The 19,794-nt window shown below is 35.7% G+C and overlaps 1 protein-coding gene across 2 annotated transcripts in view; it reads right to left on the reverse strand.

Annotated features, from left to right (window-relative positions):
- Positions 1 to 284: 284 nt before the first annotated feature.
- LOC124308906 (locomotion-related protein Hikaru genki) overlaps positions 285 to 19,794 on the reverse strand; it is a 58,118-nt gene continuing 38,608 nt past the window's right edge. For both annotated transcript variants that reach the window (XM_046772068.1, XM_046772067.1), the window contains 3 exons: positions 16,404 to 16,613; positions 5,813 to 6,007; positions 285 to 1,417 (listed from right to left, as the gene is read on the reverse strand). In XM_046772068.1, the coding sequence (XP_046628024.1) occupies positions 1,212 to 1,417; positions 5,813 to 6,007; positions 16,404 to 16,613 (611 nt within the window). In that variant the 3' untranslated portion in view covers positions 285 to 1,211. The remainder of the gene's footprint in view (positions 1,418 to 5,812; positions 6,008 to 16,403; positions 16,614 to 19,794) is intronic.

Genomic DNA, 19,794 nt, shown 5'->3' on the forward strand with positions numbered 1-19,794 from the left:
TAATATATGAGGTATTCCATGCCAACTGAGAGGGCATTTTCCCTGACCCCCGCCAATTTGCTTCACCATTTTTTATATGATTCTACAACCTACAAAAAGCACTCACCATTTTTTTCAGATTTTTCCTCCCAACCATTCTTTTTTAAAAAATGTTAGAAACATAACATATTTTTTGTATACATACAAAATAAGAAAAATTATTCCTAAAAAAAATATTTAAAAAATACAAAAAATCAATTCACCCCTCTGAACTATGGCTCAAAATGTTTGTTTTGGGACCTAGAAATTATTTTAATTTTTGTAAAAAAATAAAAAATGGAGTTTTTTTTAGGACCATAAAAGGGTTTGTAACATTTTTTTAAAAAGAATGGTTGGGGCGAAAAATCTGAAAAAAATGGTGAGCGCTTTTTTTAGGTTGTAGAATCATATAAAAAATAATGAAGCAAGTTGGCGGGGGTCAGGGAAAATTTCCTCTCAGTTGGCATGGAATACCTCACATACTATTTATATGTATAGTATACCCAACGATGGGTAATCATATCGTGTTCGTGCGTTTTAATTCCCTCGTATTTCGGCCTTACCGTTGAACGAATCTCATAAATCGCGCGTGACAAATTAGTCTCATTGATGACGGGGGTGATCCACTCTCGTCTCAAGTCTCCGGAGATAAATTTACGATACGTTACACGATGTATAAAAAATAAAATAAGCTTACTCGGTATATGTGTCTAGGTATGTATAAAATGTCGTCGATGTTTTGTTAGTTTCATTTTCTTTTTGTCTTTTTCTTTTCTTGCATTTTTCTTTTTCTTTTTCCTTTTTTTTTCGGCCAGAGAACGGAATCGCCTTACAGAGAGGAACACGTGGTAGCGGACCCACGAACGATTCGAAGTTCGAATCGCATGTACATATATGTGTATGTGTGTATATATATATATACATATAGGTAGATGTTCCCTGCGAGGAATGCTTTTGGACTGTTGTTGGGCGGTATTCGGGGGCTTAAAGGTCGCGCGAAACCTGAAATCAAACCGATTTCCTCACGACTAGCATGTATGTATTTATGTATGTATTCACGTATGCGCGTGTATTGTAACGTGTACTCAAACCTCGCGTGCCTCGCCTCTCAGAAACAGGAGACGCGATGGAACGAGACAAGGTGAGGCAACGCAATTTTGGAACGTCATCGGACTCGAGTCGAGCTTTAATTTTTAAACGTCTTTGTAGGATCGACACGGGGGCGGGGGACCACTCCAAATGCCGTTCTCTCGGCATGTGGGCCTCTTCACTGGTTCCAAAGGTGTTACGTAGCCCGGTGAACACGTCACCTGGATATTGTCGCCAGGCTCGTACCAGAACTTCAATGGAGCGATTCTGCCGTGCGGTGGATCCCCAGGATACGGACATCTCACCTTGCCTGAAACATCCGACATCAAGGTTTTGACTTTGCAAGTTCGATCGGTCCAGGATTATTTGAACTTGTTTTTTATTTATTTTTTTTATTTTTTTGAACTTCATTTTCGTAACGTGAAAATTTCACATCGATCCGACAAATATTCTCGAAGTTACGCGAACATTAGCAAAGACGCCCCGCAGCGTATTAAAATTTTGCTTTTGAAACTTTGAACGCATTGGTCTTAAAACTATATTTCCAAAGTCGGTGAGCAAGATTTCTCGGAAACGGCTGAACCGATCGGTCTCAAATTTTTGCACAAGCTTTGTGAATACATTTTTTCGTCCTTAACGTAAGGTTTTTTCTCATCGATAAATATTTTTTATTTCATAAACAAATTAAGGGGAAATTTTTTAGAGGTGTTCCCGGAGATCGGCCATAGCAGCTTTAGAAATCATTATTTTTATGAATAATAAATATCAGAATAAAGTTCAATGTTACCCCAATATGTATATAAATTTGTATATTAATAAATTTAAATGTCTCTTCGTGAAGAATCCTTGAAAAAAAACGCTTTTTCGGTCCTCTGATTGGGTATAACCCCTGAATATAGGTGACCGAATGACTTGCAACGAACTGAAATGGCCTCACGTCACTTCATATAATTATAACTGAACTCGAATTATTATTAGTCGGATTAGTAAAATTGCGATTAGTCGTATCAAGAGACTCATTGTCAATAAAGTCTCGCACTAGGTAGATTAAAAAAAAGAAAGAGAGAGAAAAAAAGAAGCCAACGTAGTCTCTTTGTCGCGAATGGAACATATGGTGAGAATTTTCTCCCTCTTTACGATCAACTGCGATATTCGAGCATTGTATCTAGAATGCAGGTTCGAAAAGCTTTTATTTGTAATTAGTAAACGGAGAGCCGAGATGTATATAATTTATTAATTCCGGATCTCGTCGAAACGGTCAGTTCACTTTAGAATTTTCGTCTAACGAGCAGTTTCGCTTTCTTAAACAATGATGCTCGCGCATTTAAGACTATGAGAGCTGAGTTGTTGAATTAATCGTTGTAATGAAACAAAAGCACGATCTAAAACGTGCATGTGAGAAATTTATCACGTTGACCTTACGTGAGAAAAGATTTACTTATCAGACAGGATTAGAAAATTCATTTCATTTTTAGTTTGTCCGTAATACAAGTATAACCGACTGGTGAGTATTTCTATTTCGACGTAAGAAAATGTGTGTAATGCAGAACAGTTTGCTTTTCGAAATATATTTTTATTTTTCACTTACTAATTAGTACGTAATGGGACAATTACAGGACTTGAAATACAAAAATTGTAGCAGTATGTGAATTGATAATTTTCAGGCACGCGTAATAGAATTTATATTGTGAATTCAGAGGTTTGTGCAGTCAAATTATTATTTTCCATGCAATGTAAAGATTAGTTCATTCTGAACTTAAATGCTTCCAGTAAGTGGTAACAAAACTATCCTCATTCGAAAAATAAGGTCGAACTTGGGAAGAGAATCTTTCGAGATACAAGGCACGCAAATCTTTGAACATGCAAAGTGAGCAATAAGATTTTTGGCAAACATTTTGAAACCTCCGAACAGAGAACCGTTTTAGTTACAGCGCTGAGAAAAATTTCTGGATACTTATTTAATTTGTGTAAGATAGTGCAGGAGAATGACGTTCATCGTCATGAACTAATTCAAGGGTAAGTCTACCTAAACTAGATGCTCAAAAAAACTAGATCACGAAAAAATTCTTTGCGTATCGAAGTTATTAAAGTCTACAAAAACTAATGAAATCCCGCAAAGGCACCTCGAGTGGAAAAATATTGCACGAGGTACATTAAAGTGGAAACTGATGAAAAAAACTTTACTCTACAGCTTAGAAGCCATTCAAATAATAACACCTTAATAAATACCAACAGAAATACCATCACCTACAGAAAATATTGAAATCAATCCTTACAGCCAAGTACTGAATTTTTTCGCAAAAATAAAGAATGAACACAAAAAATAAAGATTTAGGGACGAAATAAAAAATTCGGAGTCATAGCTGTACTTTTATGAAAAAGCTCTATTAGAGGAACTTAGTACAACTATAGATTTTTTTCTAAATGTCTAGGAGTCCAACCAATCTGTGCAAGCAAATGCACATCTACGAAGCGCATGCGCAAATGTGGAGCTAAATTTTGTTGGAAAGATATTAGAAAATGAAATGGTATTCTTCAAACTTGTGGTACAGAAAATCTTCAAATACAATACAAATGCACTTTGTATTTCATTTCACCCAAAAATTAAAGACTGTAATAAGACGATGCTGAATACTGCATCAGATTGATTCAGTTCAATCCATGATTGAGCTTCTTCATTTGCCTCAAAGTTATGCTCAATAATATAACATGGCACGATCATAGATACAATAAAGTCATATTTACTGTCAGTAGTTGGAAAACAAAAATGAGCCATAGGTTCGATTGTAATGAAACAACTACGTTAAATTTATGTAGATTTACTGGATCCTCGTATGTGAGAAAGGACTTGTGAAAATGATTGAAAAATTTGATCTAAAAAGTGGCACTGCATGCGTTTACTCGAGAAAATAGGGTAAAGCTGCTTCGGTCGAAGTTATAACACATTTGCAATGCCAAACAACGTTGCGACAGCTGCAAGTTGCAAAATATTTAGCGTTGAATAAAAATGACCACAAATTGAAAAAAAGCCATGGCCCATACATTCAGGTACATACTAATTGTTAGACAAGTGAAAATTCAAACGAAGAAGAAACATATTTTCGGAGAAATATATTTCAAGCCATTTCCCAGACAATTCAACAGCTCTTGCGTAAAATTTCGTGATATGAACTTTTTTTTGTTTAAATGGCTGTTGTTAGAAGCAGTTATCAAAGTCGCGGAGTATCGACTATTATTATTAGAATTGCATCGAATGCACATTTCCAACGAAAACAAGGACCATGCCATTTTTGATTGCCACGTTAATTCCAACCGTCCTTCGTATTCTTCGCACGGGATTTGTGAATTCAAAAAAATTATTTTTCATCATAAATTCGAACAAAGATTGACGGCTCCTGCAGTCGTTAAACGTGGTTCGCCAATCGGGAAGGAAAAAAGAGCCGTAGAATAAAGTAAAGAGCGATAATAAAAAGTTTTTGGTTACGCCGATACTCCGGCCGGTGAGTAATTTGCATTTCGCAGTTGGAAGTTTTCCATGCGGCGTGTTTTTAGACAGGGATGAAAAGAGCACTGTGCAGTGTTTGAAAAAAAAAAAAAAAAAAAAAACCACGAAAGTTGTAAAAAAAGAAAAAAAACAACAACGTCAAACTTCTCGCGAAAAATAAAGGAGAAATGTACACGCTCGCTTTTCATTCACCCTCCAACAGTTCCTCGATCACCAGCCACTGTAATATAAACATTCCATACAAGGATCGGAAAGCGAAACTTTTAAAATCACGTTACGACCGACCACAGTTCGCTTACAGCTCCGTTGTTCTGCAGCGGAAATGCTGTTTCCGGAACAAGAAGTCTTGAAATATCGGGCGTTTCATGCCGCCCGTCAGATTCGCAGCGAGGAATATTTTTCACGGAAAATTCGTACTCTTTCCTTATCGTTCTCTATTTTTCTCTTTCGCCCACAAGATAAACAGGAGAAAAATATGACTTGTGATAGGTAGTTTTTGGTCTTCGGGTGTGCAAGTAATTCAAAATCAGGAATAATTATTCTTCGAACAATTAAATTTTTTCGAGCGATTCGGGTCTTCGAATAGTTTAAATTTTTTTAGCAGACCGATTCGAGTTCGCATAATTTCATATTTCCCGAATTATTCGGTTGCATAATCTTCGTACCTTTGATTCCTCTTTAAAAAAAAATTTACATACCTGTGACAATATATCTGAATAATTCAAACGAAACCTCAAATATGCAATTATTCATCCACGCTGTATTTATTTGTTTGTTGATTCTTATTTTGCAGATTCTCATATTTCCGAAATTTATCAGTCGTTCGAATTTTCTTATCTCTTTACTTAAAATTTACCTAATTTTTACAATTTCCATTCAAGTTTCTGTCTTCAATTGAACTTTTAGTTGCAAGTATTTCGAAAACAAACTCACGAAAATTTAGATTCTGGAATTTGAACCGAACAACTTGAATAATTTAAACTATTTGAGTCACTGATCGGTCTAATTCAAACTATTCAAAACACTAGAATAATTTGAAATATTTGAATCAAACTTCGCTGTTTGATTCGATTCGATCACGGCTCGTTTTTACCAACTCGCCAATGTTTTGAAAGTCCGCAAAATAAGAAAAAAAAAAAATAAATAAAAAACTGAAACCCGAAAATATGCCACGTTAAAAATGACAGCAAAATTTCTTACATATCGGCGTTGGGTGCGACCAGCTTCCACCTTCGGTGCAGATCGCAGAAGATTCACCGACCAGCTGATGACCAGGCTGACAAGCGAACTGGACCAGGGCGCCAACTTTGTATCGAAGATTCCGCTTTTTCGTACTCCGCTTGTGTTCGACTATATGTCCACTTTTTGGGGACGTTGGTATTGGGCAGGTGATTTCTGTAAACAAAAAGGAGCGCAAACAGTTTTATAACGAAGTCTCAGGCCTTAGAAACGCAGAAAAATTTGTTTTTGTGCGATTTGAAGACGTTTTGTTTATGCAGATTTTTGAATATCGCATAAATATTCTTGACATTTGACAATTTTTCCCCATCGTGTTTAACATGTTGACTTCGATATCCAGATTTAAAAGCATTTATAAATTTTAACGAAACAAATATTTTCCGGTTCGTTTAGACTAATTGTATGCATCGATTCAAATAACTTCAAAAATTACTGTTTTTCAAACATTTTTTTCGGAACAATTTAAAACAATATCGTAATTTGTTTTATAGAGTAAAAAAACGTTGCTTTGCCACTTTGCGATTTGATCGTTAAAATGTGTATGATGAAATTTATTATCAAAATATTTTCTATATCGAATTTCTCCTCATCATAAAATACGTTTTAGCTGAAATTTTAAGTTAATATTAACAGTGGCATGATTAAATATCAATCGTAGATCGCAAATTGAACAGCAATTTTTCTTCTTTCGAAGTACTAGGAAAGTGGTGGATTTTATTTCGAATTTCGATGAGAAAAAGTATTTAGCCAGGAGCTTTTTCAATAACACTAGCTTCATATGTTACTTGAATGAATATCTAGGAATGTATTGAGCGAATAAACGATTCAAACAGGCAAGATACTAATTTTATAAAACATAATTGATCGATAAAATTTCACGTCAATCAAAGAAGTTTGAATATTCAATGAAGCGTCGAAGAATTCGGATTCGACTTGATTTTATACTACATTTTACGGAGTTTTGTGTGATTTGACAATTTTTTCTAATTTTTCTCTCAAAACAAAAATTGAAACGAATTGGACGCTTGCAGGGACTTAAAAATTTCAAGCTGTTAATTCCCCTCCGAAAAAAGCTCAAGTCGCATAAAGTTTATACTCATCCACGAGCTACATTCAACACGTAGAAAATCTCCATAGTTTCAGAGGCGGAAGTAGATAAAGGATCTTACATTCAGGGATGAAAATGTTGGAGGCGAAGCTCAGCAGCGCCGTGTTAAATGTACTGGATTCCGTTTAACACAAAGATAAGCTTCGACGACTGGATTTAGTACGATTAAGATTGAGCCGACGACGGGAGCTTTTGACGCACCGAACTTTCCCGCTATATGTAACATTGAGGTGGTCCTTATACAGGGTTTTGACGAATTTTTTCCGGACCACATCCCAAATCAATTTTAAATAATTCGAAAACAATCGCCTAATTTTGTCAGATTTTTCAACTCAACTCTAAACCCTCTTGCCAACAGGATGATTTTCCTTATTTAAAATAAACGTGTTTCGGACACATTCACAGTATAGATTTTATTGTGAGAATAATGATGTTGAAAAAAATCTGTAACAGCGAGGTCTTAGTGATCATTAATGCTATTATATGAAAAAAAAATACACGTAATCATATCATGTAATATTGACGAATTACAGCGCACACCCTCGAAGTCTGATTTTCTTGTTATTTAGAGGAAGAGCAATTCGTTTAGATTGCCTGGTATAATGATGCGCATTTTTTTCAGACAGCAGTGCTAATGTATACTAAAACTTCGCAGTTGCAGTTTTTTTTGGAACATCATTACTCCTACAATAAAGTATATTCCGAGTTAAAGAAAAAAATCTTGTTCTTTTCATAAAATACTTCGACCACAAAGCGTACTATCTTAGATTTAATATGGAGAGCAATAACTTTGAGGGAATTCTTCTAAGCAATTTGAAAGCGTTTCAGCCCCCTGGGACCATAAATATTCAAAAATAACACTATTAAGGACCATCCCAATGCAACATATACACGCCGACGTACAGAATCATAGCCGTACATTGTTCTTTCCAAGTAAACGGCACAGTATGTCCGGTTGCCTACCGCTAAGAGGAACAAATATCGGTAAAACAGACCTACCGAGTCATTATCACTTTAGTCGAGTACAGTTGTACGATCATTTTAACGTGACTCCGGAACACGATCACTGAACGCTTCAACATAGGTTATAAACAGCGAAATAATTGCTCGATCAAATCCACACAACTTAGCAACACGGTCACGTCCAGCTCACTCACGAGGACTTTGAATGAACTACTTACCGATAACTCGTTAGGTCTGCATTACCGATATTTGTTTACTTTGGTAGTAGGCAACCCAACATACTGCGGCGTTTGCTTGGAAACTCTCTGTACATGATTACGGTTAGTTTACAAGGGGAGCGAAATTGAAAAAGAAAAAGAGAAAATACTCGACAGGCAAAAGCTCCTTTGACGTTGCGATTTTACTGATTGAGAGCGTCCTGCGCATGAAAGTATAATCTTTTTTAACAAATATAAAATGTACAAACGATGACCATGATGTGAGAGGGAAAGAACTCACCAATGCAGTAACAAAAAAGCTTCAAGCGCAGCTCGCCCTAATTGGAGAGGTTGTTTTGTAATCGATCGGGAAAAAGCGACGTGGAATAATCCTCGGATTATTGAAATTTTATACAATCAGACGGTTGAATTGTACCGCAAGGGTTTTCTTGTACATATTATTTCCACAAATTGCAGGTTATACGATTTTACTACCGGATGAATAATCGTGGAATAAGTTTCTTCGTTCACATCTTTATTCATTCTTCATTCTTTTTTTAAACATTGTTTCACTGCAATTTCATTATTTATATTTCCTTTATCTTAAAACTCCAAGTCTGCTTTATTACAAGTATTGACCTTGCTGACTTTAAAATACTTTGAAATAAATATTCATCTTATTCATGACTACACATGTCAAAATATGCTGTATTATACGTATTTGATCAACATTTACTATTTAGTATTTTTTAATACCGAATCACAGATTGATCTCCTATTTCCTTAGATTCAGATTATTTCAACGCATAATCATTTTCATTTTTAACCTGATCCCGAATAAGGTGAATTTTTTGTTCTGAATGTCCATGCAGGTGACAATTTGATTTGATATTTTGACAGTTGAAATAGTGGCAGCTTGAAAAAATTCTCAGAGGGTTGTGACTCGCATGTATAAAAATCACTGCCACGATAAATAACTCGACAGATAAATTTTCGGTGAATAAATAATATAATACGTATAGCACATATGATAAAGCAGCGCAGCTTAATTCATCAACCTTTCCCGAGCTTGCAGGCGTCAGCAAGCACGCTGGAAGCTAATAATTTACGTTGTGAAATCGAGATAGAGTCGGTCGAGATGCGAGAGCTGCAGGCCTTTTACGAAGTAATCCCGCATTAGTCCCTCAGAACAACATTAAAGGAGACGTGCGCTAATTCCATCATTCTGAAACCGTCATGATTAATAATACTCCCGTAACTCTTAAACTTGCTCATTATTCAGAACTCGTACGATCGGTAACTTACTTACCGTCGGTAAGTACTCGCTCTAAATCTAATACATCGCCCGTTTCTCTCTCTACGTAGTATTCTCATACTTATGTATCAAATTTTGTGCAAAGTTCGATGTGATTTCGTTCAAATATTGTTTCTCTTCTAAAATTTCGTCCCGCTTAATCAGAGCGCGATGAGGTAAATTTATTCTCGCCAGCTTTTCGAATTTTCTCTTTTGTGCAATGAACGAGGGTAAAGACTTCACACCAAATAAAAATTTTTAATAGTATGTACGTCGAGATTTTACGTGAACCATAAAATCTAAAATTCCAGAATTTGTTCTCCTTAATTTCATTAGACGTATAAGTGCGCAGCTTTCAACTGTGAAGGTACAGCTTGCAAAGTGCACAGTTCCAGCTTTATGGATGCACTGAAAGTGTGAAGTATATAACGAAGTTGCGAATACGTCTCGTGAGGAAAAGTTTCTTCTTTCACAGTTGAGCGGGCAGCTGTATGAGTTACTCTTCATAAATCTCCAGAATATGTAGATAATTCATGCGCCATGGTGACTAGTTTTTAAGAAAAAGAATAAAAAGAAACACGGTAAGTGATTAGAAGTACAAATTGAAGTTAAATTTTGCCAAAAAATAACTGCGACGTGATGGAATCTTTGAGGAGGTATTCTTCCAATTTTTCAGTGACATAGTTCATTCGTGCTTTTTGAGTGTATAAGGCTTCGTATTTCCTGATGAGGTTGACTTTGCAGTCCTTATTCATGGGAAACTGAATTACCCACCGAGGCAGGCTGTTGGTGTTTTTTTACTCGAATTGGAGATGCAATTGAAAGGATATTTTTAACGATGCACTTCAGCTTATACTTCTTACCAATTCCCACACATTTCATATTTGGCCGTGTTGAAAAACGGAATTGCTGAGTCCAGATAATTTGCTAATTCGAGAAAACGTTCGTCTTTTACAATGGGAATTATAGGTTAAAAATAATATGGAATTTGGCGTCCCCACCAAAATTTGATAAATCATCCAAATCAATGTTTCTTTTTTTTTTTCTTTTTTTAAAGAATGAAGCTCGATTTTGGTCCCAAATTCCATTGATTGATAGATCCGGTACTTCAAATTGTCTTGATGGAAAAAATTCAATATCTGATTACGTATTGTGATGATACCAGAGAATTTTTTCCGAAATTTTCCCTTCGCATATCTTAGTCATCTTCCTAAAATATCAAATTGAAAGCAGAAGCGATGCAATGATCATATTATTCTGGATTGATGTAAAAAAAAAAAATTTGATTTGAATGTCAGCCTATGAAATAATTCACCAGGTGTGAGCGAGAAAACTTTGTTTTATTCAATTAAAATCTATCTCAGCCCAATAAATCTTTGTTTGGAACAAATAAATTCTATCGCCATAGGTTCGTATACTAACCAATCTTTTCTCTGGATGTGAGCAAAGAATTTATATCGGAATGTGATATCGTGATAGTTCATATCAGCAGGAGAATCCAAACAAGTAAATCTCCCACAACTTACGTACACAAATAATGGAATTGAAAAAATCTAAGAGTGAAAAAATATCTGTTCTTGGAAAAAAAATTTACCAGAATTACATGTAAATGTCATTTTAAATAGTTCGTGGTTTTTTATGACTTGTATTCACACAAAGTACGTCTTAGATAAATCTTTTCGATTCATCGAAAATGATATGTCAACTTTAAATTTTGCACTGTTTCTGTTTGAGTGATACGAATCCATCACATGAAATATTGTGTGAAGTATTATAATTTCAGGATTTACTACATAAACTCAATATCAATATCTTGAGAAATGCAAAAATAATTCTTGTGTGTAGATGTGTGTACATTAATCGAATAGAAGTTTACATAATTGGATGAAGTTTCCCTACTTAGTCGAGAGTAGTTCGCATGAAGGTGTTGGAAAGCTTTTTGGAAACTTGTAAAAGATACTCGATACAAGCAATGCGGTGGCTTAACGGTGCTTCGCAGTAATCAAATTCGCCGGAAATGAATGAGAACTTCATGTTTCAGGTCTCGCCGACAGAATCGCATATAATAATACAAACAGCAGCTAGACGCTGGCTCAATAACGAAACCTATTTAAACTCAATTTCGAATTTGACGACAGTTTTCTCATATGAACGACGAGTTTCAATAACGACATTTCCGATTCATTGATGCTGATCAAAACAAGCGGTTTTAGACTGACTATGAGCTAGCACTCGAACTTCCCATACTCACACTGCAGGTTCCAAGTTTACAGAGAAAAAAAAAACCATTTCGACTTTTGAAGTACAAATTCAAATTTGTGATTAACGATTTTGAAGCCCTGAAATACTATATTACATGGAAATATGATGATATTTTTTATTTTGAACCACTATAATGGATCCAACATTGCAAATTTTGGAACTCTGACCTTGGATTCGTCATCGGTGACCCAGAAAACCTCTGCCTACCAATTTCTACCAAAATCCAAATATTTTTAGATATTTTTCCACCATATTGGATCGTCGTTTTGGATTTCGCAATCTAACTTCAGATTCGTAATCAGCCGCTCAACAAACCGACGAGTACCAATTTTCGTCAATATCCAAATATTTTTAGTTTTCTTTTTTCAGCTTATCGAATACGCCAAATTTAAATATAGAAAATCTGACTCAAAAAAACTCACAACACCAATTTTTATTCAAATCCATTAATCCATTCTCAAGATATCGTCATTTTATTTGATTTTTTGAAATTTTGTTATTCAAATAATTGAAAAAGTTCTGCACCGATCAAAGACAAAATCTAATCAGTTCTAAGTTTGGAGAAGTAGCTTCGTCTGAGACGAAAATCATTGAAATCCGGTAACTCGTTCTCGAGATATCGTCGGACAAAAAAACTTGATCACATCCACATATATACGTACATACATACACACGGCCAAATGTCCGTGCGAAAATGGTCAGAGGTGATTCTCCAGACCTTGAAACGTGGAGATCAATTGAAAACACAACTTTTCATTTTCGGGGTGATTAAAGTAAGTTCCTTTTTTCTCTGAAAAGAGAGAAACGGAAAGTTAAAAATGTGCAAATGAATCTTGATCTGCATACTTTTGAACAAAATAAACCCCAATTGAATTGAATAACTGATTGTCGAGAAATAAATTCTGAAAATTCATTTACCTTGTCAGCCTTCTACTCGTATTATACACCCCCTTAACATAGGAAAATACATCCGAGTTACACGAGTCGGGGAATCCTTTACAACCGGTAGAAATAAGCGCTGAAAACTTTCAGCAGTCTCCTCTCTCTTTCCCTTTTCCCCCCTTTTCTCCACCCTTTTGCTCCGGTTTGCTCAAGTGTACGACAGTCCGGATCCCGTTCTCGCTTTCCGGATTACCTCAGCATTTCGGTGTTCAAGAAGAACCGGAGATAGGAAAAGCAAAAGGGAGGCGAGTGGAATGAAAGAAGGGAAAGAGGAGAGCAAAAAGTAAAAAAAAAAAATTTCAAAAACTCCCCGGTTACGCGATGTTAAGTGATGATAGTCGGCTTCCACCCAGCTTTTACTGCATCCTGGCATTGTATAGTCACTTATAGAAGTAAGCAGTCTGGTCTGATTTTACTCCAGTGAAAGTAGACGGTTGACATATGAGACATGAGATTTTCGTCCTCGTCAACCAAGGACAAAGAAATCCGGAATTTTTTTATTTCTTATCCCAGCTGAGGGGAGAAGATTGCCCAAAACGTAGTGCATAGCTGTCTAATCCGCGATTTTCAGTTTTTCAAGTATTTTAAACAACTTGCAAAATTTCAATATAATTTTAGATTAAATTTTTTTGCCCAATTCGAGTGCCATCTGTCAGAGAGTGAAAAATTTCAACGCGATAAAAATTGTGAATTTTATTGAAACAATATTGTTTTAATGTAAAAAGAAACGAAAGAAAAACCGTTGATATTGATGTAAGCAAGTTAATTTTGTAATTACTTTGAATTAAAATCATACCGTTCTGTAATTTTCACGTGCCAACAGAAAATGATAGTTCACCGTATTTCGCAATGAAAATACTAGTTGAATTGTAGGTAAAATGTAACGATTTTACCCAATCGTAGTTTTTCGTTTTTCAAATCGTAAGACAATCTCATCTCTCAAAAACTGACAAACTTTGTGCTTTCACAGTTGAAATCAGGGATCGCGATTATTTAAGTTGGACCCGACAACTTTTTCGTATCTACGCTTCCTTTTTAACTTTCTCTGCGTTTCTCTGCTTTAACAAAAAAAACAGAAGTTACTGTAATCACCCTGGAAATGAAAAGTTGAGTTTTCGCTAGATCTCCACGTTTGGAAGTTTAGAAAATCGCCACCAATCATCTTCAAATGGAAGTCTGTGTGTGTGTACGCATCACGTATGTGATTAATTTTTTTGTTGGACGATATTTCGAGAACGGGTTACCGGATTTCAATGATTTTGGTCACATTCGAAGCGGCTTGTCGAAACTTAGAACTGATTATATTTTAGTTTCGATTGGTTTGGAACTTTTTCAATTATTTGAATGACAAAATTTCAAACAATCAAATAAAATGACGATATCTTGAGAATAGATTAATAGATTTGAATAAAAATTGGTGTTGTGAGTTTTTTTGAGTCGGATTTTCTATATTTAAATTTGGCGTATTCAATAAGCTGAAAAACAACTAAAAACATTTGGATTTTGATGAAAATTGGTACTCGTCGATTTGTTGGATAGCTGATCACAAATCTGAACTTATATTGCGAAATCCAAAATCACGATCCAATATGGTGGAAAAAAATCTAAAAATATTTCGATTTTGGTATAAATTGGTAGGCAGAGGTTTTTTGGGTCGCCGATAACGAATCCAAGGTCAGAGTTCCAAAATTTGTGATAATTGACCCATTATAGTTGTTTGAAATTTTAAAAAAAAATCGTCATATTTTCATGGATTATTGTATCCGAGGACTTTAAAATCGTTAATCACGAATCTAAATTTATAATCGAAATTCGAATTGGGTATTGTTATTTTTTTTTCTTTATGAACTTGGAACCTGCAGTGTCCGAAGCCGCTTGTTTCGTAATGGAATGAGAGTGAATAAAAGAAGGTGAGCGTTGAGATTTAACATGCCAATCCAGATTTCCGACGCTACCGTAAATTCTAACGTTGCATAAATCCGTCGATATAAACGCACTTGCGCACTTCTTACGATCGACTCGTCAAATTGAGTTCATTAGAGTTTCGAAGTTGTCCAACTCCAGTGACAGCAGCTGCAGCTTCGGCAAAGTTTAGTAGTTCAGTTTATACAGTTTAGCTCCAGTTTAGTTCAGCTCAGTTCAGTTTATACCTAGTAGAGTTTGACTTGGCCAAGATCTTTATACGCCGCACATACACGCGGAAAATAGTTCGCCCCAATTCATCCCTCTGCGAATCTCTCTCGCACAAATCAATCACTGCAATAAAGGGGAATTCAGTTTCACTATTCGACGATCCGTTTAACAGATTGATGGAAAAGTTGGATCTGGTCGTGATGCGACTGCTAACCTCTGTCCAAAGTTTATTCTCATGTATACAGATTTATACATTATACATTGCTCGATCTTTCATGCATCGGAATAATTTTACGCAAGTACAAGCTTTGAGACTTAATCTTCGATCGGTTTTTCACATCATAATTATTTATAAGCCTCAAGATCGTCTCGCCCTAAACGCACCCCGATTTTTGGTGCCGGATGTCGGATAAAGCCGAATCGTGTTTGATTGTTGGAAATGCATGAATTCGAATCGACGGGAATTTCGCGCTAAAAGCCTTCGGAGAGAATGTTTTTAGATAAGTGCTGAGAATGGATGGGACTTGTAGTATGAATCGAAGGTTAGAATGAATAGGGAAAAACAGTTTAACAAGTGGCCAACAATTTTATTTGCATTTCTCAACATTCTCAATTTGCAAGAGAAATGAATCCGAGAAAATTCGGATAACGTAAGCTAACTCATCAACAATTTACGAAAAGGTTTTGTCGTCAGAACGTTCGAAATGCTTTAACTCTGGTCTTGTGATCCGATTTTAATGTTTCATCAGCTCATTTTTCTTCCTCATCCTCGAATTGTGATTCTTGCCGATTCTTGACCTGTTGTATCCGTGTTACAAAATCCATTTTTATTCACTCTGAATGTCATTTGTTAAATTGCTTCTAAGTGATCTCTCGAGATGTCTACAATGAACAGAATATCCCGAAAAGATTAGAATTGAATCAAAAATCCAAGAGTTCAATCGGATGAACGTTCCAATCATAAAATCTTTTCTCAAATCGATAATGTTTCAGCGTACCGTTATTCGAACTTGTTCCAACTTGTTTTTATCGTATAGTAGCAATATTTTTACATTCAGCTTTACTGTCATTGGCACAAATAATATTGCTGGAGATTTTTGAAACGTTTTGTTCCCTTTCCCTAACTTTTCCTTCATAAACTGTGTGTCCCATTTAGGGGGAGGGTTTGAATTCCGATTTTGAAAAGTTCCAAAATGGCGAAAATGAGAAATTTTTAACATCTAAAACATAGAAATTCCGAATGATCGAAGATTTTCTACACCGTGAGTTTCTGGCTTGGTGAAATTTCACCACTTTGATCTTTCCTTGTTTTGGATTTTCGATATTTTTACGTTCGGAATCCTGGTCATTCTAATTTTCGGTATTTCTGAATATTTGCACTCACTCGTTGAATAAACTACGCTACGTGAGTGTATTTTAATTTTTGGTATATCACTATATCGAAACTTTGCTCTATCCTAACTTGAATTTTTATAATCTTGGATTTTGGAACTTTGAGCCATCGGGTTTCTGACCGTTCGAAACTCTGCTATTTCGTAAAAGTTTGATTTATTTACTCCAAGTTTCGCCACCAAATAATTCGGAATAAGGCGATTTCGGAACTTTACAAATTCGGAACTTCAACGAAGAACCTTCAAAAGCTATCGAGCTTACCTTCGCAGGTGGGCATGCTGTTTGTCCAGACACCCTCGCCCTCGCATTGAATACTCTGAGGACCCGATAATCTGTATCCCCACATACAGGTGAAAACTACCCGACCTCCATGGCTGTTGTTGCGCTCGAGGAGCTGCAGCTTTGCGTTCGTTGGTACAAGCTCAGGACAAAGGATCGGCTCGCAGCGAGGTACCGCAGCTGACCATAAACCTGGAACAAACGAATACGAGTCCTTAATCAAAGCCGCACTCCGACTGCGACTCTTTTGTGTCCCTAGTAAAAATTCCCCAAAAACTGGAAGCTGTGAGAAATATTTGTTAATTTATAAATATTACGAAAATCTTGTCAAAAAGGCAAAGTTTCACAAAGATCGCTCCTTTCGAGGACCGAAATTTTTTAAACCCTATTTGATCTGGAAATTCTTCCGAATACCTTATTACCTTTTTTCTCTTCTTACTAGAAACGAATTTGGATTTGCCCTAAAAAAATGTTGCAGGTATTCATATTCGATAAAGAAATTTAGTTGAGATGGTCATTAAATTAATAATATTTATTTCAACGTTTCAAAATTGTCACATTTTTAAATCATGTTGGAGAGGAGGAGTGGAAAAATAGTTGGAAAGCTAAGTTTTTCACCAACTGTCGAATTCAAGGTCAATAACGGTGCGAACAAGATAATACAAGAAATTTTTAAATTAAATTACGCTATTCATATTTTGAAAGTGTTCGTGCGAATTCACCGACTTATCGATTTCGAACGATCGATTGGGTTTGAGGACGCAAGATGCACATACACGTGGTAAAAGCGCTGATGGAATGCGCCGATATGAAGAAGATGTTGACAAGTTGAGATGAATGAAGCAATGCCCGGCTGTATCTTCACCCGATCCGAAATTCACCCGTTCAGGAGAAAACGTGAAAGGCGGCGACGTGCGAGCAACATCGTCGTGAATATGCCCAAGGGAGTTTACCGACGACGTCGAGAGATAGACGTAAACGTACATTTTTTTGGTTCCTATCCCCAGCAGTGTGAAGCCTCCGGGTTAGCGATGATAAGTTCGCAACAGTATCCGAATTTTATGATCTCCCGATACCGCGAGGCGCAGGATTTTTATAATCCGGTTCCCCCCGAGGCCGGCTGGTTATCTCCTGACGAGCTTTCCTCCTGATTTTCAAACACGTGCTGAAAGCTTGTCTGTAAATCAACGTCATCAGCGAAACGAAAGAACCATCAAACGTGTCCAGTTTTTATCGCGTGTGGGAGGGGTTGAAAATGTATTGTGATGAGAAAATAGACGGGTCAAAGATTATTTTTGAAATCGTGAGAGTGTATTTTTTTTTTTTTTTTTCACAAAATTACAAAATGGAAAAAAACGAAGTATGGAAGAGTCAAAATGTGAAACGGTTGAAGTATAGAAAATTCGGGTGGAGTATTATCGTATACTTCGTTTTTCTACTTACTGAGATTCTACGAAACAAATTTTCGCGATTTCAAAAATTCTGTACATTTTTATAGTACTACGAGTCATTATTTCATAACTTCAAAGGTAGCTTCCGGCTGGATAGTTATTGATTTTTGTTTAACTATAGAAATGCATGTGAAAGAATCCAACTTTTCGACAGCAATTTTCTCATCGTGATCAAATCATCGTACAACAGTGAAAAATACGACTTGAAGAGAAAACTCATTTTTAGACATAAATGCTTATTTTGCTTATCAAAGTCTCTTTCTAATGTAAAGCAAATCACTATCCTGTGAACCTGAAATTTTCAGAGTAGGATCTCAATGGGATCTATTATTTCCACGATGTTAAGAAACAACAAGATAGCGTACATACATGTTGAAATAGTATGTTAAGTCATTTCACATGAATTATAAAAAAGCCTTGTATATGTGTGTATGCCTGGACAGATAAGATTTGCTAAGATCTAGGCTCTAAAATTATCGTTGTCACCTTATAATTTTCGTAAAAGAATATTAGTTTGTAAATTAAATGACGATTAAACACAAAATTCTTCTTTACAATCGTATTTAATACTGTTTTACGATTATTTTACCACAACAAAAATATTATTTTTTTTTCCAAAAAGCGGTGAGATTTTCCACACAAAAATGATGTGTCGAAAGAACTCTGTTTTCAAACACCTAGTGAAGGTGAAAAAAAAAAAACAACAAAATGAAAAGGAAAATGTAGCGAAAATACGATGCAAAATTCTCAGATTTCATTAATTTCAAAATTTGAACGAAATTTTCTGAACGAATTTTCTGAACGAAAATTTGAACAACTTTTTTTTACCGAATCAAACATATTCCCAAAGTTATAGAAAACTCGGAAGCCAACAGGCGGAGAATTGTCGTCGGAATTGAAGTAGTGACCCTTATTCTGTAATCTTTTTACTTTTTTATCCCCGCCCAATTCTATCTTCATTGTATCGTCGAGGGTGGGATAAGCGTGGCACTGCAAAAAGTGGAAGCAAGATGGAAATTGTTTAAAGAATGGAGCACGGGCCGTTTCAACGTGGGTTGACTCGAAAATTCTGGAACTTCTAGTTTCTTGTGCAAAAGTGTTCTCAGAGCTCTAAATATTGAGAAATTTTTTTTATATTTGAAATCGGATAACGAGATATTTTAATTTGCGCACGAAATCTTGAAAATTGAATAATCTTTTGAAGAAAATTATTTCCCTAGTGGCGAGTTGATAAGTTCGATAAATAAAAAAATCGCCTTTTGATTAGAAGTGCTTCTAAAGGAATAGCGATTTTTTTTTTCAATTTTTTACCGACGATGCCACTTTTCCGGTGTTTTTTCACTGCCATAGGTCAATTTTCTATCCAAAAACTTATTAACTCTCCGTGAGGTAAAAAAAAATTTTATTCAAGAGATCATTTGATTTTTAAAACTTTGCGGACAAATTAAAACATCTCGTTATCCGATTTCGAGAAAAAGAAGAAATTTCTCAATATTCAGATCTCAGGTAACACTTTTCCACAAAAAACTCAGACGAGCCAAAACTTTCGGGTTATCCCGCGTTCAAACGACCCGTGGGGGCGAAACAAGCTGAGGAAAATGATATTGTCCCTTCGAAAAGAATGGAAAGTAATCGAGATAAGGAGGTTATTTACTTTTACGACTGTCAAAGAATTGTTCAACACAATTGTTCTCTCAAAAAGGTAATACAAGAATAAAGACGGTCGTTGAATTAGGAGCTAACAAAAGGCATTGATTATTTTTCCGAATTGGAGCAGCTTCAATTTAAGCTGCCTGCATTTCGATGTAACTACGCAAACACAGAATAGCAGAGAAAATGTTTTCAAGAAAAATTTTGAAACCCGGGTCGAAGAGTAAAATTTTTAAAAGTGAAAGGGATGATAAAAATGCTGATTTAATAAA

Source organism: Neodiprion virginianus, chromosome 7 (genome assembly GCF_021901495.1).
Source record: "Neodiprion virginianus isolate iyNeoVirg1 chromosome 7, iyNeoVirg1.1, whole genome shotgun sequence".
Taxonomy (NCBI): Eukaryota; Metazoa; Arthropoda; class Insecta; order Hymenoptera; family Diprionidae; genus Neodiprion; species Neodiprion virginianus.